General features: G+C 48.1%; 1 protein-coding gene across 1 annotated transcript in view; it reads right to left on the bottom strand.

The window, feature by feature from the left end:
* Nucleotides 1-684: 684 nt before the first annotated feature.
* LOC140429466 (aminopeptidase Q-like) overlaps nucleotides 685-25044 on the bottom strand; it is a 246262-nt gene continuing 221902 nt past the window's right edge. Inside the window, exons 16-20 of the mRNA XM_072516494.1 lie at nucleotides 23247-23357; nucleotides 14338-14505; nucleotides 9459-9599; nucleotides 4720-4798; nucleotides 685-889 (exon numbers count right to left, since the gene is read on the bottom strand). Coding sequence (XP_072372595.1) covers nucleotides 737-889; nucleotides 4720-4798; nucleotides 9459-9599; nucleotides 14338-14505; nucleotides 23247-23357 — 652 coding nt within the window. The 3' untranslated portion in view covers nucleotides 685-736. The remainder of the gene's footprint in view (nucleotides 890-4719; nucleotides 4799-9458; nucleotides 9600-14337; nucleotides 14506-23246; nucleotides 23358-25044) is intronic.

Below are 25044 nucleotides of genomic sequence, written 5' to 3'. Positions count from 1 at the left end.
TGCCATGTATATATCTTGCTCTGCGCGATTTCTCGTTTTTTTTTGTTACGCGGGTTATTGTTTGTAAGGGAGAAAAATTGTGTTAAAAAACTTTAATAAATATATTTTTTAAAAAAATAATGGCTGGCAGCTCCCTCCACAACTCAGCTACTGCTAAGATTGTGGCTTGTTTGAGTAGGCAACGCTCTTCCCTTCCATGCCTCCTGTGCACCCATTGACAAATTCAGAAAAAGGCAATTGGTTGTTCAACAACATTAATTAGCTGCTCACCACTGATATGTCAGCTGATGATCTGTCCCATCATCGGTGCCTAGTAAAATTGGTGGATGGTGGGAAGACATTAGGGAAGCTGGCCTATGCCATTTTACTCGCCCCACCGCCTTGCCCACTTCCAGGCTGGCTTCTATGGGGCCAGTAACATTCTGCCCAATGGCATTCTTTCCAATTTTTTGTTCATTGGAGTGAAGGGTTAGCTGCCAGAGAACGTGTTAAAATTGAGATATAACTGGAAGAGAAGTCAAGCATATCTTTTACTCTCAAATAATAATTGAATTGTGCAATAAAGTAACAGGAAAGGCAACTGAAGCGGTCAGTGTAAATGAGCTAGAAACCTTTGGCGAGAGAAGGGACTAAAGGATACAGTGCAAAATAGGTGAATGGGGTGATTTTGGACAGAAACATGGGTTTGTTTGAGCCTCAGGACTTTTTTGTGTTCCTGAATTCCTTTAGTGTTTTTTTAATCCGAAGGTACATTTTCATTTAACCAATTGTGAACATCAGTCTGAATTTTCTTCTTCCAATTGAAAAACTCCCGCCCGTTTGTGATGATGCGTTCAACTTCTTCGGCCAATTTTCCTTCGTCACTGGTACTGTTCAGAAATAGTTCAAACTGTAAAAAAAAACATATAAATGTCAGAAAAAGCTGAGTCATAGAAATATGGTTACTGTGCAAGTAATAGTATATTAATCAGTACAGCTTTGTTAAAGAGTGCTCGAGAAAACCTGTAGTATTCAATGGGAAAGATGTTTTTTCTACACTGCTGTACACTTAGCCATCTAATTGAAGAGAAGTGACGGGAAGACACAAAGGGGCTGGACCCTCCATCGGCAGGATCGTCCGTTTCACCGGCAGTGCACTCACGCCCGCTGATTTCCCGACGGCATGGGGTGCCCACAATGGGAAACCCCATTGGCTGCTGCCGGGTTGGAGGATCCCGCCTCCGGCGGGGTAACTGGTGCAGCGGGACGGAGAATCCCGCCCAAAGTTCTTTACCACACAGAAGCTGTCTAACTCACCTCTGCCCATCTGCTGCTGAGACCCTCACCCATATTGCCTCCAAACATGTCTATTCTACCACTCTCCTGGCAATCTCCCAACTACCACTCTCTGTATTTTTCTGACCCTCTAAAACTGCATTTCTTAATCCTATAGTTTGTTCTAACTATAGACACAATGGGCGGGATTCTCTGATCCTGAGGCGAAGTGTTGATGCCGTCGTAAATGCTGTCGCGTTTTACGATGGCGTCAACAGGCCCCCCAGGAGCAGCGATCCTGAGCCTTACAGGGGGCCAGCAGGGCACTGGAGCGACTCGCACAGCTCCAGCTGCCGATACCAGCATCAAACGGGCACCGTGGGTCTGCGCATGCGCGCTGTGACTAGCTTCCTTCTCCGCGCCGGCCCCGACGCAACATGGCGGAGAGCTACAGGCGCTGGAGCGGAGTAAAAGAGGAGAAGCCGGCCCGCCAATCGGTAGGCCCCGATCGCGGGCCAGGCCACCGTGGAGGACCCCCCCTCCCTGGTCGGATCCCCCCCCCCCCATCAGGCCGCCCCCCCCCCCCGCAGGATGGATGCCGAGGTCCCGCCGGGTAAGACCACGTGAACGGCGCCGGCGGGACTCAGGCTTTCTTGGAGGCTGTGGTAGTATGTATTGGGGGTCATGTGGGACTGGAAGCCCTAGTGTCATTGGCTGACAGATCCCGGGTCCTGGTTGGCTGTTGACCTCAAGCTCCGCCCTGAAGGCGGAGTATAAGAAGCCGGAGTCTTCCCCCGCAGGCCAGTTCACTATCGAGCTGCGGGGGAACAGACACGCTTAATAAAGCCTCATCGACTTCACTCTATTCGTCTCACGGAGTCTTTGTGCGCTACAGAGGCCACTCGGCCCATCCCGCCCGGAGAATCGCCGGGGGGCCGGCCGGCGCCACGCCATTCGCGCCAGCGCCAATGGCGCCGAATTCTCCGGTCATCGGAGAATTGGCGGACTGGCGTCGGGGTGTCGTTGCATGAATTGCGCCCGGCCCGGTGATTCTCCGACCCGGCCCCGGGGTCAGAGAATCCCGCCCAATGTTTCTACCGCATTGCACCCGGTGCCTGATCGTCCCTGCTGGGTATATCACAGGAGAGCCCCAAATTGGGCTTCACGCCGGACGCAATATCTCATGGAATCAACCAACCCACGGTGCCTGCCGAGTTCAGCTCCCTACTGCTGAAAAGATTTCTAAGTGTGGGCTAGAATGGGGAGAAACTCTCCAAGGCCCAAAAACCTGACGAAGTGTGGGTGAATCTAGGGGCAAAATCTAATGGCTGAGTGGCGCCCGACTTGGGAGGTGGCGTGGCTGATAAATCGCGCGGAAAGCCTCTCACAAAATTTAACTGGCTCGTTACACCTCGCAATGAGCGGGACCCACATCTGTATATTCAAGTGTGCAGTAAGGCACACAGGAATATGCACTCATCGTAGTTACCCAAGGTGTGGGATCTAACCCCGGCACCTCGGAGACCACGAGCGCCGGATAGCACTGGTCTAGACCAATGTGGACTAGGCATACCGGCACTTGGGGGCACTTCCAGGCGATTGGGGGTTCCTGGGTGGTCGGGCTCTGGCAGGGTGGTATCTTGGAACCCCTGATCCCACCCTGGCACAGCTAGACTGGTAGTGTCACCTGGCAGTGCCAATCACGTGCCACTCTAGCACTACCAGGGTGTCCAGGTGGCACTGCCAGGGTGCCAGGCTGGTACTGCCAAGGTGCCCGGATAGCTTTTTGCGTGTGCCAGGATTTGGGTCGGGGTGCCCTGCACTTCTGAGGTGGGGTGCAAGGGACTCGATTACCCCTTTTAGGTGAGTTGAGGCAGTTGGGGGGTCCGGAGACCAAGCTGAGGAGGGTGGTCTCGATTGCGCCCCGATCTCTTCCTGCACTAGCAAGCGGAGCTCATTCTGCAGGAAATGGGACTTAGTGGGGCATTCCTCACCGAGGCCCCGAAATAAAGCAGTGTCCCGTTCAATACTGAGGTCTGTCTCTGCACTGCCTATGATGGGGAACACCCGTCTGTGGTTGACGCGGAACTCTGTTTCATTTCCGCTAAATTGCTCCTTAGGTCTGTATCTCACCCAGAAAGCCGCTGGGAAACTCCCGCCAAACCCGTACAAAATAACACAATAATTTTTTGGGTGAATTGCGCTGCATATCTTTGCTAACCTACATTGGCTCTCGTTCTCCAATGCCTCAAATTCAAAACACTCCTCCTCATGTTTAAATTAATTCATGGACTCCTTCCTCCCTCCCTCTGTAACCTCCTCCAGTACGACGTATCCCCCACCTAAACCCTTCACTTCTCTGACTCAGTCTCTTTTCAATTTCCCTTCCTTTCATCCTGTGGCATGATGGGCGGGATTCTCCGCCGGTGGGATGCTCCGTTTTTCCAGCAGCCCGGGTGTTTCCTGGCGGCCGGCGTAACGGAGCATCCCGCCGGCGGGGTGAGGCAGAAATGTGGCCGGCGGGACGGAGCATCCCGCCGGCGGGGTGAGGCAGAAATGTGGCCGGCGGGACAGAGCATCCCGCCGGCAGGGTGAGGCAGAAATGTGGCCGGCGGGACGGAGCATCCCGCCGGCGGGGTGAGGCAGAAATGTGGCCGGCGGGACGGAGCATCCCGCCGGCGGGGTGAGGCAGAAATGTGGCCGGCGGGACAGAGCATCCCGCCGGCGGGGTGAGGCAGAAATGTGGCCGGCGGGACAGAGTATCCCGCCGGCGGGGTGAGGCAGAAATGTGGCCGGCGGGACAGAGCATCCCGCCGGCAGGGTGAGGCAGAAATGTGGCCGGCGGGACAGAGCATCCCGCCGGCGGGGTGAGGCAGAAATGTGGCCGGCGGGACAGAGCATCCCGCCGGCGGGGTGAGGCAGAAATGTGGCCGGCGGGACAGAGCATCCCGCCGGCGGGGTGAGGCAGAAATGTGGCCGGCGGGACAGAGCATCCCGCCGGCGGGGTGAGGCAGAAATGTGGCCGGCGGGACAGAGCATCCCGCCGGCAGGGTGAGGCAGAAATGTGGCCGGCGGGACAGAGCATCTCGCCGGATGTGTCTGTTTCCTCACTCTGAAATCTTCCCCCTCTTAACTTTAAGATCCTCCTTAAAACTCACCTCATTGGCCATGCTTGGTCATTTTTCCTAATATCTCCTTCTTTGGCTTGGCATTCATTTTTTCTTTCCACTTTTGTAAGGGAAGTTGGAGCATTTTTATATCAAAGGCGCTATATAAGGCCTGTCATTGTTGCAACCGAAGATTATGGTCAATCCTTCCCAACATGGGTTTACGATTTAATGTCAGGTTTTGGCCTGAGGGTTAATTACTGCCTTATCAACCAGTTAGGCTATTTTAAAATATTGTATTCAATGGTAGTAATAATTCAACATATATATTCATAAGGCTTTTATCAAACTCTCATACCTCTTGGAATTCAAAATCAGTCAGAAGTCCTTCAGACAATATGTAGAATAAAGATGTCAGGCCAAAATAATATGTAGAGCTACAATAAGGAAAAATAATTTGAAATATAAATACAATTATAATCTTATGTAAAGATTATTATCAGTGCTATCTTGCCTCACTTGGTAGTATTCTTACGTCTGAGTCAGAACAATGTGCTTTCAAGCCCATCCAGGGCTTTAATGTATGATATGGACTCATGCTCCAGTGCAGCATTAAGGGATTGCTGTATTGCTGAACGTGCTGGGCGGGATTCTCCGTTGGCTGACGCTGATACGCGATTGAGTGGAGAATAGGTTCCGACGCCAAAATCACGGCAGGCGCCAATTTGACGACAAATCACAACTCTCTGTCACCTCGACAGCGGCGTCAATGCGTTCCGTACTGCACACACGGTAGACACCGTTTGCATGTCATTAGCGGACACGACCCAGCATCCTCCGGGGCCTGCGTGATTCTCCTCCTCCGATGGGCCGAGTTCCTGACGGCGCGATTGACTTGTGCTTTTAAAAATCGTGGAACCGGCGTCGTGCTGATGAGGGAGAAAGAGGAGGTAGGACATGGAGAGGCGCGACTATGGACTACCGGGCTGGTCGCTGGCCGGGCTGGCTGGGGTGGGGGGTTTCTGCCAGGGCCGGGCAGGGGGGAGATGACAGGCGAACAAGCCGAGTGGCCGGGGTGACCCTCCACTGGACTAGGGCGGTGTCGCCATTACCGCGACCTGCAAGGCAGCCATTTGCTGTGCACCCCACTGACCATCCACCTTGGCCGCTGGTTCTGCAGAATTACACCAACCAGATGGGAGCCCCCAACCCACCACCCCCATACCCAACCGTCCGCCATACCCCCCCCCCCCACACCCGACTGCCACATGCCGGGATGGCCCACCCAGGGAATGCCCACTGTAGGCCCTCCGGGCTACCGGGTGGGGCCGCGGAATGTACCGCTGGCAAGGGCAGTGACAGCCGATGGCACCCCTGGCATCAAGGACAGGTGCCAGGGCCAGAGGGCCCCACAGTGTAGGGAAATGATGGGGCCAGGGGTGCAGAGATGGGATGGGGGGAGGTTATGCTGGGGCGGAGCCTGCAGTGCCAACTGGGGCCACTGTATAGCCTGTTGGACCTTGCTGGGCACATGTTGGCCTTTCATCCCCTGCAGACAATGGATATTGGAATTCAGCCAGCAATGGTGGCCTTCCTGCTAGTCACCGCAGCCCTGGGGGTTGCCTTGCGGCTATACGAGCTGGAGCTGCCTGAGGAGGAGGATACTGCAGCAGCGGAATGTGCAGCAGTGGAGCATGCAGCAGCAGAGTATGTCACAGAGGAACAGGAGGCAGCCCCCCCAGGATGGAGAGCCAGCCGCCCAACAGGCAGAGGAGGAGGAGGTGCAAAGCAGGCGCCGCATGAGGCCTCATGTGTAGCTGGTGGACCGGACATACCGTCAAAGGCTCCGGCTCAACAGGGAGACAGTGTGACATGTTTGCCAGATCATGGCCACTTGGCACCGCAAGGGTATGGGGGAGGACACCTGCTCCCAGTGGCCATCAAGGTGACGGTCGCCTTGAACTTTTACGAGACCTCCACAACATCGCGCAGCAGAGGGGCGTTGTGCTGGAAGAGGATGAGGAACACCAGGTCTCGTCCAACAAGGAGGATGCGGGGGATGGAGAGGGTGGGCAAGCCATGGAGCCCAGGCAGGCATGGGAGGCCGCAAGACGTGAGCGCAAGGGCCAACACCCATGGGACGCTCTGATCGCTTCCAGGTTCACCAACTGGGGGGGGCACTGGTCAGGGGCATGGACATGGTATCGCACCCTTACACACCTCTTACCCGCCCCCCACTGCTGCCCGGCCAGCCCCTCACCTGCAACCCGTTCTGTGATACATACCTGCCCCACTATGGGGTGCGGGCCCTGGGTTGGCAGTAACACCACAGGATTGGTCCATGGGATGGAGGATGATGATAACCTCTGCGATGAGCTCTGGTGCTCCACATCGTTTAACAATGTCTGACTCCTACCCACGGTAGCACTTTCCACCGTCCACTGGGTGATCCCTGAATGCGAGCTGGTCATTTCATCACAAGGTGCCAACGAATCCCTGGGTGAGGGTGGTGGGACGGTCGGGGGGGGGGGGGGGGGGGGGGGATGAGGGGGGGTGCTCGGCATGCCCTAAGGTTCTGGGCTACTCCATGGGCCGGGGATGCTATCCCCCGAGGCTCCTAATCCTGGATTCTCGCTCTAGTCTTGACCAGGGTCTGCAGGCTCTCAGCCATGGAGCTCAAGGAGCGGACCATCTCGATCTGAGACGACGCCACATCACCTTCTGGGTTTGTGTCACATCAGCCAGAGACTGCGCCATCTCCCTCTGAGAAGGGGCCACCTTCCTCTGTGTCTGCACCACATCGGCCAGTGCCTGGGCAATGCCGCCGACATTCCCAGCCATGGCCTGCTGTGACTGGGCCATCTTCACCCTCTTTTCTGTTGTTGATCATTCTCATCTTTAGGTTTCACCCCCTTCACTGTTTCTGTCCTTGGATGCAGTGTCATTGCTCCTCGGAGCAACCTCTCTCCGTCCTAGCTCTGCCACCCTCAACTCCATAGGTCTGCCCCTCTCTTTTCAGACCCTGCACCTCAGCTCCTCAGCGCTGCACCTTGTCATCCTTGTCCTTGCCCCTAGCTTCCTCAGAACTGCCCCTCTCCAACCTGGCTCTGCCCCTCAGCTCTGTAGTGTTGGCCCTCTCCTTCCTGGTTCTGGAGCACCACAGTAATGTTCATCTATGCTTGGGACATGTCCTTGGGTGACTGGGCCTCAGTCATGGATATCACAGCGTGAGCCAAGTCTTGGACTGATCAGACATTAATCGAACTTCTTGTCCCAGGCCTTTCACTGTGGATGTCACCCTTGCAGTGTTGGCCTGGTTGTCACGCAATGCCAGGCACCACCTCTTGTGTGTGAAGCCTTGCAAACACCTCCACAGGAATGTCTCTGACATGCCCTCCTGTAAAGCCTGGCTCTGCATTTACACCTCGACCAGTGCTGTGATCACCTTTTCCAGAAGCCAGACATCTGGCTTGCTTCCTGGGATCCAGCAGTCCTCCGCCTGCCCACCCCCTGTTTCCTGGGATCCAGCTGACCTCCGACTGCCGACTCCAGTGCGCTACAACAGGTGTGGTGCTCACCAGAGAGTGCTCCAGATGCCTGTCCACTAACATGTCTCATTGAGGTGATTGTCCCTATGCTGGTGAATGGTGCTGGTGAAAGCAGTGCTGAGACTTCGTGTTAGGTGCTCTGAGGAGTTGGATGGGGGACGGTGATCTCACATTGCCTAGCCTCATCTGATGGAGATTCTGGAAGACAAAGAACATGGGGTCAGCTTTTGGGAATGACAAAGCTGTGGGAGAGGAGAAACTCTCTTGAGGTAGGTCATCTGGATAAAGTTACTTTGGGCTCTCACTTCTTCACTGCAGACCGACCTCGTAGTCTGCCATTGTTCAGTCCAGGGCCTCATTCGCGAGTTCCATTGCCCTCTTCTCAAAGGGAGAGAAGGTGTGTAGTTCGGGCAGGCCCGCACCCATCTTCACCTGATCCCTCCTGTTGTGGCCTATCTTGGCCTCACGGGTATGGGGTGTTTTTAGCAGGTGGAAGTGTGTGCAAGGCACCTAGCCAAAGAAGGGATGTGATGGTGATTCCTGGGGAGGGTGGGGTGGGGGTTTCTGAGGGAGATGCTGATAGCTCTGTTGTTAGAGGATTGTAAGCGTTTAGGGTCAGATGCCATAGATTAGGGACGGGAGCAAAGCCAGAAGCATACTGATGGGTACTCACCCTGGCAGCTCAAAAGGAGGTCATTTACCTTCTTCTGGCAATGGAGGCCGGTCCTCCTCGTGATGCTGCTGGCACTTACTGCCTCTGTCATCGCATCCCAGGCATCGGACATTGCGTGGGCTGGATGTTGTCTGCCAACCCGGGAGGAGTAGATTGGCCCTTCTCTCCTCCACTGTGTCCAATACCTCTTGATGACTGCATCTAGGAACCGTGGCGCAAGTCCGTGCAGCCATGGTCTTGGCTGAAATGTTAGTCAGTGCTGTGGGGAACGTTTAAATGCTGCTTTCCGCTTGTCAAGGGCTAACAGGTGGTTTCCTGACTCCAGAAAATGACGCGCCTGGGGAGTTGGGAATTCGGTGTGATTCACTTGAGGGGAGCAATGGCCCATTTGCATAAGCTGAATCTGGCCTCTTCAGTGCTCCCAGCGCCAATGGGAAACACTCCGGTTTTCCTATTGGCGGGAGAACTTAGAAGAGTCAAAATGGGAGAATCGCGCTCTTAGTCATTATTTGGAAGAATGCCACCCAGAATATTGTGTATTGCTGAATATAGAATTGAAATTTCTATTTAGATGCATCTAAGGTAAGGTAAAGTCCCAGATGAAGGAGTTGCTTTCCCCTTTGATGGGGGAGAGCTGACTGGTGGTGATTTAACCTGAGGAACCTGCACAGGTGAGGGGTAAGGTTGTGAAAGCAGGGCCTTCATGAATGCATCTGCATAGAATTCTGCAGCAGATATCTGCATGTATCACATCACCATTTGAATTGATGCAATACATAAACAGAAGAACATTAGATTTATACATTTTTAAATCCTTCTTAAATGCACCCAGAAGCATGTGTCAGATGAAAACTGTACTTTAGACGATTGACTTACTTGGTTTCAATAACATTCAAGTTCGCTCTTATGAAGTTCCATACCAAAGGCCAACCAATTAAATTTTGTGCCACAGAACGATAAACCACAAATGAATGTTCCGGAGAAATCATTGAATCATCCAGAGTATAGTATAAATATCTGCAAAAATAAAGATCCACAATGTTGTTATGGGGCATTCGTAAGGCATAGTATATCTATTCTCACGTTTTATCATGTGATTCGTGGCTTGAGCAGTGTAAAGTTTCCATTCGGTACATACACAAGTAGAACAGTCGTCAAAGATCCAATTAGGTCAATGATGGAATTTTGAAAAGTTCAAAGGTTGGAGTTTGATACGGGATCTTTTTCTGATACAGAATCTCTTGTGGCTTTGCACATTGAGATCGAAGGCGAGTCATTTCCAAATATGCAATAATATTAAAATTACAGTAAGTAAGAGCAGTTTGCATGTTCCTGTGGCTTGTATTCTTTTTAGGACAGCACTGCTCTGTCGTTTTTCTGCTGCAATGATCCCTCTTGGTGGGTTATGTGTTACCAACATTAGTTACAGTCCACTCTCTGCATTTCAGGCTTCCCTTCCAACTACCCTTTGACCTTGTTTTTTCTCCCCTTGTTTTTGTGATGCCATGGCTGCCGACTGGTCTGATGATATCTGACATTTGATTATTGTGCTTAGGTTGTCACATAACATGAGGTGATGCCCTATTATCATCAACCTGTCATATTGCATTACACATTGCCAGAAATGTTGGAATCTTGAGGATGCTTATCAATTTTACTATACAGTAGATGGATATAGGCATAGATATGTATTCTACTATATAAGGGTAATTTTGTAAATCTTTAATCCCGATAAGAAATCTAACTAAGTGCATGAATTGAAGATAGGGCTAAGATGATTGAGAGGAGAGATTTGTGACCTCTGCTCGCATACAATGAAGTTCCATGTCAGAAGCAAAGCTATCCCTGGAAAAAAACAATTTAAACTGAACTATTAAGTCACTTTGTAATTGTTAACAAGCACAAATAAACAGTAGTTACCATAAACTAATGATAGGTGAAATTTTGGAAGTTACATTATTTTCTTGGACCTCTCGTGCTCAAAAGAAATGAACAAAGATTAGCGTAATACGCATGCTTCCCATTGAATAATAAGCAGCAATTACCACCAACCAATGGCAGATAAACCCAAGCCTCTGTCTTTCCTTCCTATATTGGGATTGCTCCAGACTCCCTCCAACTAAATATTGAGGGTGCAATTTAATGGGAATGAAACAGTCCTGTTTCGGGCGCATTTAGCAAGATCTGGCATTTGCAGGGACGAAAATAACCCCACTATTAAACGGGACTTTGCTTCATTTTTGGACCTTGGCAAGGAACGCCCGTCGAGGCTCAGCTCACATGTGCAGGAAGGGCTCAGGGTACTTTTGACCCCCATCATGGCCTCCGAAACTCCCAATGCCCAACCTACCAATTAGGGGGTCCTCATAAGGGCAGGGCACCCCTGGGCCCGATCCCTGACATGGACAAGATGGCATCTGGGCACCTTGGCACTGCCAACCTGACACCCTTGCAGTGCCATTGAAACATGGCAGTGCCACCTGCGCACCCTTGAATTGTAAGGGTGACACCTGGATGGCACTGCCAGGGTGCCAGTCTGACAGCGCCATGGTGCCTGGGTGGCAAAGAACAAAGAAACGTACAGCGCAGGAACAGGCCCTTTGGCCCTCCAAACCTGTGCCGACCATGTTGCCCGTCTAAACTAAAATCTTCTGCACTTCCGGGGTCCGTATCCCTCTATTCCCATCTTATTCATGTATTTGTCAAGATGCCCCTTAAACATCACTATCGTCCCTGCTTCCACCACCTCCTCTGGCAGCGAGTTCCAGGCACCCACTACCCTCTGTATAAAAAACTTGCCTCGTACATCTCCTCTAAGCCTTGCCCCTCGCACCTTAAACCTATGCCCCCTAGTAATTGACCCCTCTACCCTGGGAAAAAGCCTCTGACTATCCCCTCTGTCTGTGCCCCTCATAATTATGTAGACCTCTATCAGGTCGCCCCTCAACCTCTGTCGTTCCAGTGAGAACAAACCAAGTTTATCCAACCTCTCCTCATAGCTAATGACCTCCATACCTGGCAACATCCTGGTAAATCTCTTCTGCACCCTATCTGAAGCCTCCACATCCTTCTGGTAGTGTGGCGACCAGAATTGAACACTGTACTCCAAGTGTGGCCTAACTTAGGTTCTATACAGCTGCAACATGACTTGCCAATTTTTATACTCAATGCCCCAGCCAATGAAGGCAAGCATGCCGTAAGCCTTCTTGACGACCTTCTCCACCTGTGTTGCCCCTTTCAGTGACCTATGGACCTGTACACATAGATCTCTCTGACTGTCAATACTCTTGAGGGTTCTACCATTCACTGTATATTCCCTACCTGCATTAGACCTTCCAAAATGCATTACCTCACATTTGTCCGGATTAAATTCCATCTGCCATCTCTCCGCCCAAGTCGCCAAACAATCTAAATCCTGCTGTATCCTCTGACAGTCCTCATTGCTATCCGCAATTCCACTAACCTTTGTGTCATCTGCAAACGTACTAATCAGACCAGTTACATTTTCCTCCAAGTCATCTACATATACTATGAACAGCAAAGGTCCCAGCACTGATCCCTGTGGAACACCACTAGTCACAGCCCTCCAATCAGAAAAGCACCCTTCCATTGCTACTCTCTGCCTTCGATGACCGAGCCAGTTCTGTATCCATCTTGCCAGCTCACCCCGATCCCGTGTGTCTTCACCTTTTGTACCACTCTGCCATGAGGGACCTTGTCAAAGACCTTACTGAAGTCCATATAGACAACATCCACTGCCCTACCTGCATCAATCATCTTTGTGACCTCCTCGAAAAACTCTATCAAGTTAGTGGCATCAGGAGTGCCAGGGTACCACTCTACCCAGTGTCCGACCACCCAGGGGCCCCGAACGCCTGGAAACACCCGCAAGCGCCACTACGCCTGGTCCAAGTTTGTGGAAACCAGTGCTAAGTGGTGACCACTCATGGTCCCCGTGGTGAGGCCGTCAGGTCCTTCGCCTTGGGCAACTCCAGTGTGAACATATTTAAGTGAGCTTAACTGCACACTCAAATATGCAAATCAGGATCCTATCCTCAATGGTTACGCAGTTAAGTTCACTTAAATATGTTTGCACCGGAGTTACCCAAGGCGCGGGACAATGGGCAGCAATTGGCGGGACCCAGATCATGTTGCCTCGTAAGATCGAGGCGTAACGCGTATTGGCCTTGTCGTGTCCCAATTTGGGCGTGACAAAGACGTTAGATCATGTCCTGAATAATTAACTTGATCTTGTGCTTACTAACATTCTACAAATTTCTGGATAGATGTGGCTAACATGAATAGTTACCTGGATTACTAAGGACCAATGGGTATTCTTAAAACTATGAAGTGATTTTTGAAATAAGCTCACTAATGGCACATAGGGGGCTGAATGCAATGGGGAGCAGTGGTTCTAGTGCCCTATCCTGGCTAAAGGGTTAAGGGTGAGTATTTCCCCACTCCAATGGCTGACCTGCAATGTGAAGTTGAGGTTAAAATTAGATCAGCCATGAACTTATTGAAAGGTGGAGCAAACTTAAGGGGCCTACACCTGCTCCTAATACATATGTTCCTATTTAACTGTGGCCACTCTTGGGACTACAGTGAGTCCTGATGAAGAGGAGCTCATACTCAAAGAAAAGTCTAAGGTCAGGCCCTGGTGTGGGGAGTGGTGGGGTTGTGGGGCTGAGTTTGAGAGGCTGGTAAGGGTAAATGGGAGCATAGATGACTTTTCTGACTGCAACTCATGCAGCTAAAGCTGCCATGTTTCCCACATGGCATGACATCTCCACTATGGGTAAAATATTCACAATGGCAGGGTGAGGCCCTGAGGGCCAGTGGGAGTCTTGTTATACCCCCGTCTTCTCCCAATCTGCATATAAATGTGGAGGAATTAGGGTCGAGTGGGTAGGCAGCGGGCACAATGCTCACTAGATTTTACATGCCCACTGCCATCAAATCTGCCAGCAGGTGACCATATAAACTAGCCCAAGAATTTTGGAAATTGGCAGTTGAAAAGGACAAATGGTTAAAATAGTTCAACAGAATTCTACGCAGAAAATATGGGCAAAATTTAAAAAAGACATCAGGGGCGGTATTCTTGGTTTTTGGGACTATGCCCCGACGCCGTCGTAAAAACTGTGGACTTTCATGCCAGATAAACAGGTGTGAAAGGGCCACATATGCAGGCGGATAGCAGGGAACCAGTGTAAATCTAGCAGCTTTCACTGCAGATATGGGCCCCCACACTTCCGGGTCGGAGGCCGCGCATGCGCATGCCGGCGGCCTCCAGCACCTGCGCCGTGCTCCATGACGGATTCAGACCATGGAGCTGGACCCTGAAAATAGTGCCCACGATCAGCTGCGCGCCCGACCCTGACCACCCGCCCAAACATTGCCCGGTCGCGTATAAGAGCCCCTTGTCCTCCGTAGGCCCGCCCCCGACCAGGGGGGCCGCGGAATGAGTCCGCAGCCGCCACGCTAGTATCCCGACCAACAGGACCATGTTAGATCCACGGTGTCGGGACTTCGGCGGGGGCGGAGAATGGTGGGGCGGACCTCCAGCAATGGCTGCAGGTAGGTGATTTGCGGCACGGCTTTTCGGGGCCCGGAGAATCAGGGAACTGGCGCCGGTCCCGATTTAATGCGGCAAAATGGATTCTCCACCCGGCCGCAATTTCGGTGTCGGGGTGCGTAGAATCCAGCCCAAGGATTTACTGGTTTGTTACATTGCTGTCTGCTGGAAAACTAATACCTGTTTAGAATCCATGGTTCTCTACTACAGCTCATAGCAATAAGTAAATCATCATCCTCTTCCATTGATGTATGATTCAGATAAAGTGTCCAGGCAAAGTTCCATTCTTTATCAGTGCCAGCTTTAATGGCCTCACAGTAGATTACATTTCTGATATAATTTGGAATTCTGAAAGAGAAGAATGTAGCAATATTTTAATATTTTCTTTCAATTGTCATTTTAAAATTCTGCACAATAAAATTGATATTTTGGGGTGTCTTCCTGATGATTATACCTGAATATCTAACGTGCACCTGGCAGGAGAGGCTATCTGTTAAGAATGCAATGCTGAAAGTTATCTCTATCTTCTCATTTTAAAATGTTTCCTAATCCTCAGCTAGTATCCCTTTCAGCATTGGCTTTTCCGGCAGAGTGGGGTGGCCTCAATGGGAAATCCCATTGACGGATGGCGGAAACGGAGAAACCCGCTGCCGGCGAGAACACGCCATCGAGGAACACACGGCTGGCAGACCGGAGAATCCAGATCACTATATTTACATTTTTACAATGACTGTTTCAATGTTTGGGTCATGAATTATCCCTACGATTAAATGAAGGGTCGAAAACAACCAAACACAGGTATTTTTGTTGAAAATATTCTCATTCACAATAAGTTTCAAGATAGCCCAAATTCAAGCATTCCTGTGTGAGGTGAAATGTAGATTTCAGCTTGCTCCATTATGCAGCGAAGGTGACTTAGCCACAACTTTAGAGAAGCATTCTCCAAGGCACAGTTACATTTTTCATTTCAATCGTCAGCCGATTGGTCATATATAACTTGCTGAATGTTGCTGAAAAGAGAGACATGTTGCCAAAGCTTTTTAATCTTGCTCTCATCAGGACAAATACAAGAATGACAAATTTCAAATGAACTCAACAAGTTAAACTGCAGGAGATAAGTGTGATGATCGGTTGGCAAGTCGACTCTGATTGGTCAAGGTGTTGCAATGGGGTAAGCAATGGGGAACTCCAGGACCCCAAGCTCCAAGGTAATTGAGAAAAAGGTGCAAGACTTGAACATATTCCTTTCATCTGCAGAGAACGGGTCTCTGCTAATAAGACCATCCTTGGTCCAGCAGAATAAAGGAGATAAGACCATAAGACATAGGAGCAGAATTAGGCCACTTGGCCCATCGAGTCTGCTCCGCCATTCAATCATGGCTGATATTTTCTCATCCCCATTCTCCTGTCTTCTCCCCATAACTCCTGATCCCCTTATTAATCAAGAACCTATCTATCTCTGTCTTAAAGACACTCAATGAATTGGCCTCCACAGCCTTCTGCCGCAAAGAGTTCCACAGATTCACCACCCTCGGGCTGAAGAAATTCCTCCTCATCTCTGTTTTAAAGGATCGTCCCTTTAATCTGAGATGGTATCCTCTGGTTCTAGTTTTTCCTACAAGTGGAAATATCCTCTCCACGTCCACTCTATCCAAGTCTCGTAGTATCTTTTACGTTTCATTAAGATCCCCTCTCATCCTTCTAAACTCCAACGAGTACAGACCCAGAGTCCTCAAATGTTCCTCATACGAGAAGTTCTTCATTCCAGGGATCATTCTTGCGAACCTCCTCTGGACCCTTTCCAAGGCCAGCACATCCTTCCTTAGATATGGGGCCCAAAACTGCTCACAGTGCTCCAAATGGGGTCTGACCAGAGCCTTATACAGCCTCAGAAGTACATCCCTCGTCTTGTATTTCAGCCCTCTTGACATGAATGCTAACATTGCATTTGCCTTCTTAACTGCCGACAGAACCTGCACATTAACCTTAAGAGAATCGTGAACAAAGATTCCCAAGTCCCTTTGTGCTTCTGCTTTCCAAAGCATTTCCCCATTTAGAAAATAGTCTATGCCTAGATTCCTCCTTCCAAAGTGCATAACCTCACACTTTTCCACATTGTATTTCATTTGCCACTTCATTGCCCACTCTCCTAGCTTGTCCAAGTCCTTCTGAATGTTTGTAACTTCTCGCAAGTGCAAATGAGCTCAATCAATTATAAGACCAGAAGATATAGGAAGAGAATTAGGCCATTCAGCCCATTGAGTCTGCTCTGCCATTCAATCATGGCTGATATGTTTCTCAACCCCATTCTGCTGCCTTCTCCCTGTAATCCATGGTCCCCTTATTAATCAAGACCTGTCTATCTCTGTCTTAAAGACACTCAGTGACTTGGCCTCCACAGCCTTCTCTGGCAATGAGTTGCACAGATATACCACCCTCTGGCTGAAGAAATTTATCCTTATCTCAGTTTTAAAGGATCGTCACTTAATTTTAGAGACTGTTCCCTTGGGTCTCTCTTACTAATGGAAACGTTTTCTCCACGTCCACTCTATCCAGGCCTCGCAATATTCTGTAAGTTTCAATGAGATGCCCCCTCATCCTTCTAAACTCCATCGAATATAGATACATAGATACATAGTAGTTAGGAGCTGGAGGAAGCCATTTGGCCCTTCGGGCCTGCTCTGCCATTTAGCACGATCATGGCTGATCATCCAACTCAATAGCCTAATCCTGCTTTCTCCTCATAACCTTTGATCCTATTCGCCCCAAGTGCTATGTCTAGCCGCCTCTTGAATATGTTCAATGTTTTAGCATCAACTACTTCCTGTGGTAATGAATTCCACAGGCTCACCACTCTTTGGAGAAGAAATGTCTCCTTACCTCTGTCCGAAATGCTTTACCTTGCATCCTCAGGCTGTGACCCCTGATTCTGGACACACCCATCATTGGTAACATCTTCCCTGCATCTACCCTGTCTAGTCCTGTTAGAATTTTATAAGTCTCTCTGAGATCCCCCCTCATTCTTCTGAACTCCAGCAAGAACAATTCCAACCTAGTCAATCTCTCCTCATATGGCAGTCTCGCCATCTCTGAATCAGTCTGTTAAACCTTCGCTGCACTCCCTCGAGAGCCAGAACATCCTTCCTCAGAGGAGACCAAAACTGCACATAATATTCTAGGTGTGGCCTCACCAAGGCCCTGTATAATTGCAACAATACATCCCTGCTTCTGTACTCGAAACCTCTCACAATGAAGGCCAACATACCATTAGCCTTCTTTACTGCCTGCTGCACCTGCATGCTTACCCTCAGCGACTGGTGCACAAGGACACCCAGGTCCCGCTGCGCACTTCTCTCTCGCAATTTACAACCATTCAGGTAGTCATCTGCCTTCCTGTTTTTGCTTCCAAAGTGAATAACCTCATACTTATCCAAATTATACTGCATCTGCCATTGATTTGCCCACTCGCCCAATCTGTCCAGATCACGCTGTAGGATCTCTGTATTCTCGTCACAGTTCACTCTCCCACCCAACTTGGTTTCATCTGCAAACTTTGAAATGTTACATTTTGTTCCCTGACCCAAATCATTATTATATATTGTGAATAGTTGGGGTCCTAGCACCGATCCCTGTGGCATCCCACTAGTTACTGCCTGCCAATTTGAAAAGGACCCATTAATTCCTACTCTTTGTTTCCTCTCTGCCAACCAATTTTCTATCCACCTCAATAATCTCTTATGCGGGACTTTATCAAATGCCTACTGAAAGTCCAAATAAACCACATCGACTGGCTCCCCATTGTAAACTGTACTAGTTACATCTTCAAAGAATTCCAACAGATTTGTCAAGCATGATTTCCCCTTCATTAATCCATTTGACTCTGACTGATCCTGCCACTGCTTTCTAAATTTTCTGCTATAAAGTCCTTGATAATGGTTTCAAGAATTTTCCCCACTACCGATGTTTGGCTTACTGGTCTATAATTCCCCGTTTTCTCTCTACCTCCTTTTTTGAATATTGGAGTGACATTAGCTACTCTCCAATCTGCAGGGACTTTTCCAGAGTCTATAGAATCCCGGAAGATGACCACCAATGCATCCACTATTTCCACAGCCACCTCCTTAAGTACTCTGGGATGCAGATTATCAGGCCCTGGGGATTTACCCGCCTTCAATCCCATCAATTTCCCCAGCACCATTTCTCTACTAATATTGATCTCCCTCAGTTCTTCCCTCTCACTAAATCTTTCATTCTCCAACATTTCTGGTATCTGATTTGTGTGCTCTTTTGTGAAGACAGAACCAAAGTATGTATTCAATTGCTCAGCCATTTCATTGTGCCTTATTATACAATACCCCTGTTTCTGTCTGTAGGGGGCCTACATTTGTCTTCACCAATCTCTTTCTTTTCACTTTTTATAGAAATTCTTAGTGTCAGTCTTTATGTTCCCTGCAAGCTTACTCTTATACTGTATTTTCCCCTTCTGAAATCAATCCCATGGTCCTTCTTTGCTGAATTCTAAACTGCTCCCAATCCTCAGACTTATTATTTTTCTTGGCCAATCTGTGTGCTTCTCCCTTGCATCGGATACTATTTCTAATATCCTTTGTAAGCCATGGATTGGCCTCTTACCCAATTTGCTTTTATGCCAGACAGGAATGAAAAGTTGCTGCAGTTCCCCCATGCGTTCCTTGAATTTTGCCATTGCCTATCCACTGTCATCCCTTTAAGTAACTCTCCCCAATCAAGGCCAACTCACGCCTCATATCTTCATAGCTTCCTTTATCAAGATTCAGCACCCTAGTCTCCGAATCAACTACGTCACTCTCCATCACGATAAAAAATTCTCTCATGTTAAGGTCGCTCATCCCCAAGGGGTCTCGCACAGCCAGATTGGCAATGATTCCCTTCTCATTACACAGCACCTAGTCTCAGATGGTTCCTCCACATATTGGTCAAGAAAACCATCCCGTATACACTCCAGGAATTCCTCCTCTACGGCATTGTGGCTAATTTGATTTGCCCAATCTACGTGCAGATCAAAATCACCAATGATCTCCGATATTCCAGAAATACATGCATCTTTAATTTCTTGTTTAATGCTATTCCTAACATCAGCACTGCAGTTTGGGGGTCTTTATATGACACCCACTAATGTTTTTCTGCCCCTTGGTATATATCAACTCTACCCATACAGATTCCACATTGTCAGAGCTTATATCCTTTCACACTATTGTGTTAAATTCCTACACCACCACCTTTTCTTTTATGCCAGTCCTTCCTAAATACTGAATACCCAGGGACATTCAGTTCCCATCCCTGGTCACCCTGCAGCCATGTCTCCGTAATACCAATTATATCGTACTCATTTATATCTATCTGCGCGATTAGTTCATCCACTTTATTTCAAATGCTCCATGCATTAAGGCACAGAGCCTTTAAGTTTGTCTTTTTCACATTGTTTGTCTTGCTCCTAATATTTTTCTCTTTTGCCCTGTTTGAATTTTGCCCTTGGTTTCTTCGCCTATCACTTTTCTTATTCCCTTTTCTATATTTTGTTTTTCTCCCTGCTCCCTCTTTCTCTGACTCGTTCCATAGGTTACCCTCCCAGAGTCCTCAACTGCTCCTCATATGACAAGTCCTTCATTCCCAGGATAATTCTTGTGAATCACCTCTGGACCCCCTCCAAGTCCAGTATCTCCATCTTCAGATATGGGACCCAAACCTACTCACAATATTCCAAATGGGGTCTGGCCAGAGCCTTATACAGCCTCAGCAGTACATCCCTGCTCTTGTATTCTAGCCCTCTCGACATGAATGCCAACATTATATTTGCCTTCCTAACTGCCAACTGAACCTGCATATTAACCATAAGGGAATCCTGAACTAAGCCCCTTGGTGCTTCAGATTTCTGAAGTCTTTCCCCATTTAGAAAAGTCTCTGCCTCTATTCGTCCTACCAAAGTACATATCCTAATAGTTTCCCACATTGTATTCCATCTACCACTTCTTTGCCCACTCTCCTCGCCTTTACAAGTCCTTCTGCAGCTTCCCCGCTTCCTCAACACTACTTGTCCCTCTACATATCTTTGTATTATCCGCAAAGTTAGCAATAATGCCCTCCGTTCCTTTTTTCTAGATTATTAATGTATGTTGTGAATAATTTTTATCCCAACACTAACTATTGTGGAACACCACAAGTCACCGGTTGCCATCTTGAAAATCATCCCTTTATCCCCATTCTCTGCCTTCTGCTAGTCAGCCAATCCTCTATCCATGCCAGTACCTTGCCTAAAACACCATGGGCTCTTATCTTATTTAGCAGCCACCTGTACGACATCATGTCAAAGGCCTTCTGGAAATCCAAATAGATCATGTCCACTGGCTCGCCTTTTTCTAACTTCCTCCTAACCGCCTCAAAGAACTCTAACAAATTTGTCAGGCATGACCTCCCCATTTGACGAAGCAGTGCTGACTCAGTTCTATTTGATCATGCACTGCCACAAACTCACAATCTCATTCTTTATAATGGATTCTAAAATCTTACCAATGACTGAATTCAGGCTAACCAGCCTATAATTTCCTGTCTTCTGCCTCCCTCCCTTCTTGCATTAGCCATTTTCCAATCCTCTGGGACCCTCCCTGCCTCCAGTGATTCCTGAAAGATCACCACCAATGCCTCTACAATCTCCTCAGATATCTCCTTTAGAACCCTGGTGTGTAGTCCATCCGGTTCGGGTTATTTGTCCACCTTCAGGCCTTTCACATTCCCCAGAACCTTCTCCTTGGTGATAGCCACTACACTCACCTCTGCCCCCTCATTCTCCTGGAACTCTGGCATCCCACTGGTGTCTTGCACTGTGAAGACCGATGCAAAGTACCAATTCAGTTCCTCTGCCATTTCTTTGACCCCTATTACTATTTCTCCAGCCTCATTTTCCAGTGATCCAATGTCCATTCTTGCATCGCTCTTACCTTTTATATATCGCAAAAAGCTCTTGCAACCTTCTTTTATATTACTAGCTAGCTTACAATCATATTTCATCATCTCCCCTCTTTATTGCTTTTTTAGCTGCCCGGTGCTTGCTTTTAAAATCTTCCCAATCCTCTCGCTTCCCACTAATCCTCGCCACATTGATGCTTTTTCTTTTGTTTTATGCTGTCCCTGCTTCCTTTGTCAGCCATGGTTACTTTGTCCTCTCCTTAGCATGTTTCCTCCTCCTTAGGATGAATTTCTGTTTTGCCTCCTGAATAACCCCCCAAAACTCCTGTCTTTTCTGTTCCACCGTCTTCCCTGCTAGGCTCCCCTACCAATTATCTTAAGTTGACTGTTAGGATAACGATTAACAAGTGCTCCCTAGCCACAGAATCACATCTAACAGTAGATGTTTTGTTTTAGGTTTTGCAAGCGCAGGGTGATTGAGTATGATATATACTCTGATGATTACAAACATGGTAGCACGGTAGCATGGTGGTTAGCACTATGACTTCACAGCACCAGGGCCCCATGTTCGATTCCCGGCTTGGGTCACGGTCTGTGCGGAGTCTGCACATTTTCCCCGTGCCTGCATGGGTTTCCTCCGGGTGCTCTGGTTTCCACAATTCCCGAAAGACGTGCTATTAGGTAATTTGGACATTTTGAATTCTCCCTCTGTGTACCCGAACAGGCGCCGGAATGTGGCGACTAGGAGCTTTTCACAGTAACTTCATTGTAGTGTTAATGTAAGCCTACTTGTGACAATAAAGATTATTATTATTAACAACCAAAGGAACATACTGTTTGACTTGACCAGCCAATCACTGGGGCATATCTACATATCTACATACCTGGTACTGCGCAGGCACTGAAATTCATACATGATATTGTTCATTTGTGTGATAGGCAGAACATCTTTTTGGATTTATTGCAGCATCCTGCTGGTAGGAAATACTACTTACATACCCACTGCATAGTAGCAGCATCAAATGGTTTGCTCACCCTGTTGTTCAAATTTGTTGTAGACTGTAATGGAGAACTCATTAGCAGGTTTCTCAACTAGCATGTTAAGGAAATTAGGCTGCTGCATTTCAAAAGTGAATTGGAGTGCATCAAGGTCAATATACATTGAATTTATAGATCCATGCATTATAAGATTGACCTTATCAGCAATCTTGCAAATAGGGCAATTTGCTCAGTTTGCAATATTGTGGCAGAAATAGAACACATCATAGCTATCCTGATTAGATCATTGTTCACTATGTATCCTGAAAATCACAAATGGGCCTAAGGCTGCCATTGTCCATCAACCTCACATTACCCTGGAAAGAAAAAGTTACTCAAAAATTTGAACAGCAGCTTAAGCAAGCCATTTCACACATACTATGCAATGACTACGTAAGTGGTAATTTCCACGAACTGGATGCTGCCATAAATCCAAAATAATATTCTGCCTACCATAAAGTTGAGCAAAACCCTGTCAGATGGAGAGCATGAATTCCAGTGCTGATTGAATCAAACAACATATTGCTTTGCAGAAACAAAAACAAAATGTCTACTGTTGGATGTGATTCCGTGATTGTCAGCATTTTACTGAAAAATTCAGAGTGTGCTAACAGCTGCTCTAACAACCAATTTAAGATAATCAGTAAAGCTTATAATGTGACTCATTTATGCTTGCAGCATACGTTCTTACATGGACCCATTCTCCGCAAACAAAAGTAACATGTTCAAGCTTTGAACCTTTTTAAAATTGTTTGAGGAGCCTGTATTTCCTTATTGCATTCGCCATGTTGATGTCTCAGCCAATCGGCACCCTTTTCTTCCTATAATAGAAAACTGTTATGATAGCTTGAACTCTGGTATTCTTGAGACTGGCCTGATGAACGCAAGATGGAAAGCGATAAGGGGAAAATTCCTCCCCATGGATCCCTTTCCTGCATCCTCTTCCTTGATGGCATTTTATTCTGCCTAATGGGTAGAGTGACCAGCAGTGGTCTTGAAGGGTTGGGAAATGAAGTGCAGTTGGGAATGCAACAGTAAGCCTCCCCATCTGAATTTGTCCCTTTTTTTTATTGCTATCTGATAGATTTTTGTAATTTTGCAACACTTACGTATTGTTAGCTGGATTGTTCATCAGTTGCGAGTAAAGACTTGTTGCTCGATCCACAAAGTCCTTTAGATCAAGTAGACACATTGTTTCAAGAACTGCACTTATAATTGATCTGGATGGCCAGTTAAGTAGAAGCAGGTCAGTGGCATTTATGTATTGCGACTCCACATTTAACATAAAGAATGATTTGTTAATCTTACTACATTCTATTACATCTTCAAATGAATGGATCGATTGGGAATTTTCATAGTAACTTCATTGCAGTGTTAATGTAAGCCTACTTGTGACACCAATAAAGATTATTATTACAACTTTACATTTCAAAATGCAAGGCAAGCTCCCATTTCAGGTTTGCATCACCAGAATTTCCTACTTTTTATTAGAGATTTTCCATTTTACAATAACATTTTAAACAAAATCCAGATTGCCTACAGCTGATGATACACAAATCCAACGTAACAAAAACCCCAACCAACCATACTCACCCCATCCACAAAGAGAAGAAAAAAACAGCTGATAAACAAACAAAACAAAATAAACCCCAAACCCCCCCACACAGAAACTGACTAATTCCTTAAAGTAGGTAATGAATGGCTGCTGTCTCCAGTAGAACCTTTCAAAGGACTCTCGAACAGTATACTTGACTTTCTCCAGGTACAAGAATTCCATTAGGTCACCCAACCCTATCGAGGTGCTGGACGGGGTAGAAGATCTCCAATCCACCAGAACTTGCCACCGGGCAGTCAACGAGGCGAAGGCAAGAACATCTGCCTTCCAACCCGTCTGCAACCACGGCGAGTCCAACACCCCACCAGAGGACAAGGCTCCAGTTCGAGATTCAGAATCGATGCAAAACCTTGCCAGTTTGGGGCAGGACCAGAACATGTGTGTGTGATTGGCCGGCCCATCGGAACACTGTTCACACCTGCCTTCTACCTCTGGAAAAAAAGTCCTCAACCTAGCCTTGGTCTGCTGGATTAGACCAAGCTACGCACATGAAGACGTGGCATTTACCCTGTGAAGGGCCTCACTCTACACCTCATCATCCACTATAGGTCCCATCTCCCTCTCCCACTTCTCCTCCAAACCATCCACCAAGTCCAAACCCTCAGACACACTTTGTCCATAAATACCAGATGTGCTATCCTTCTCCGACCCCACCAGTGAAAGGATCCTTTCCAACAGAGATACCTACGGTGCCTCAAGTAATGTTGGGAAGGTCATCCTTACAAAATTGCTTAGCACGAGGAAACTGAATGAGTTCGCCCCCACAAGCCCAAACTTCGCCGACAATTCCTCCAAACTGGCAAAAACACCACTCTAAAAACAAATCCCTGATTCTCTCCAGCCCCTTCCCTACCCACATCCCGAACGTGGCGTCCATCTCAATGGCTCAAATAAGTGATGGGCACAGGTAGGGGCCAAACTCGACACGGATCGAAGCTTAAAATGCTGCCTGAATTACCTTCATACCCTTAACGTAGACACGACCCCTGGGTTTGAGGAGTGCCTAACCAGAGAAAACGGAAGTGAGTCCATCACCAACCACCCAGGTTAGATTCCCTGTATGGCCTCGCCTCAATCTGTTCCCATACTGAACCTGGGTCACTGCGTCACCCCAGCACCTTCTCAGCATTAGACGCTCAATAATAATAAAGCAAATTTGGCAATGCTAGGTCCCCCGACTGCCTATCTCTTTGAAGAACTACCCTACGATCCTCTGAGTCTTGCCCGCCCATATAAAGAACGAGATCAACCTATTCACCTTCACAAAAAAAGATTTAGGGAGGAAGATAGAA

Source organism: Scyliorhinus torazame, chromosome 9 (assembly GCF_047496885.1).
Source record: "Scyliorhinus torazame isolate Kashiwa2021f chromosome 9, sScyTor2.1, whole genome shotgun sequence".
NCBI classification, from domain to species: domain Eukaryota; kingdom Metazoa; phylum Chordata; class Chondrichthyes; order Carcharhiniformes; family Scyliorhinidae; genus Scyliorhinus; species Scyliorhinus torazame.
This window is presented reverse-complemented; position numbering and strand designations above follow the sequence as displayed.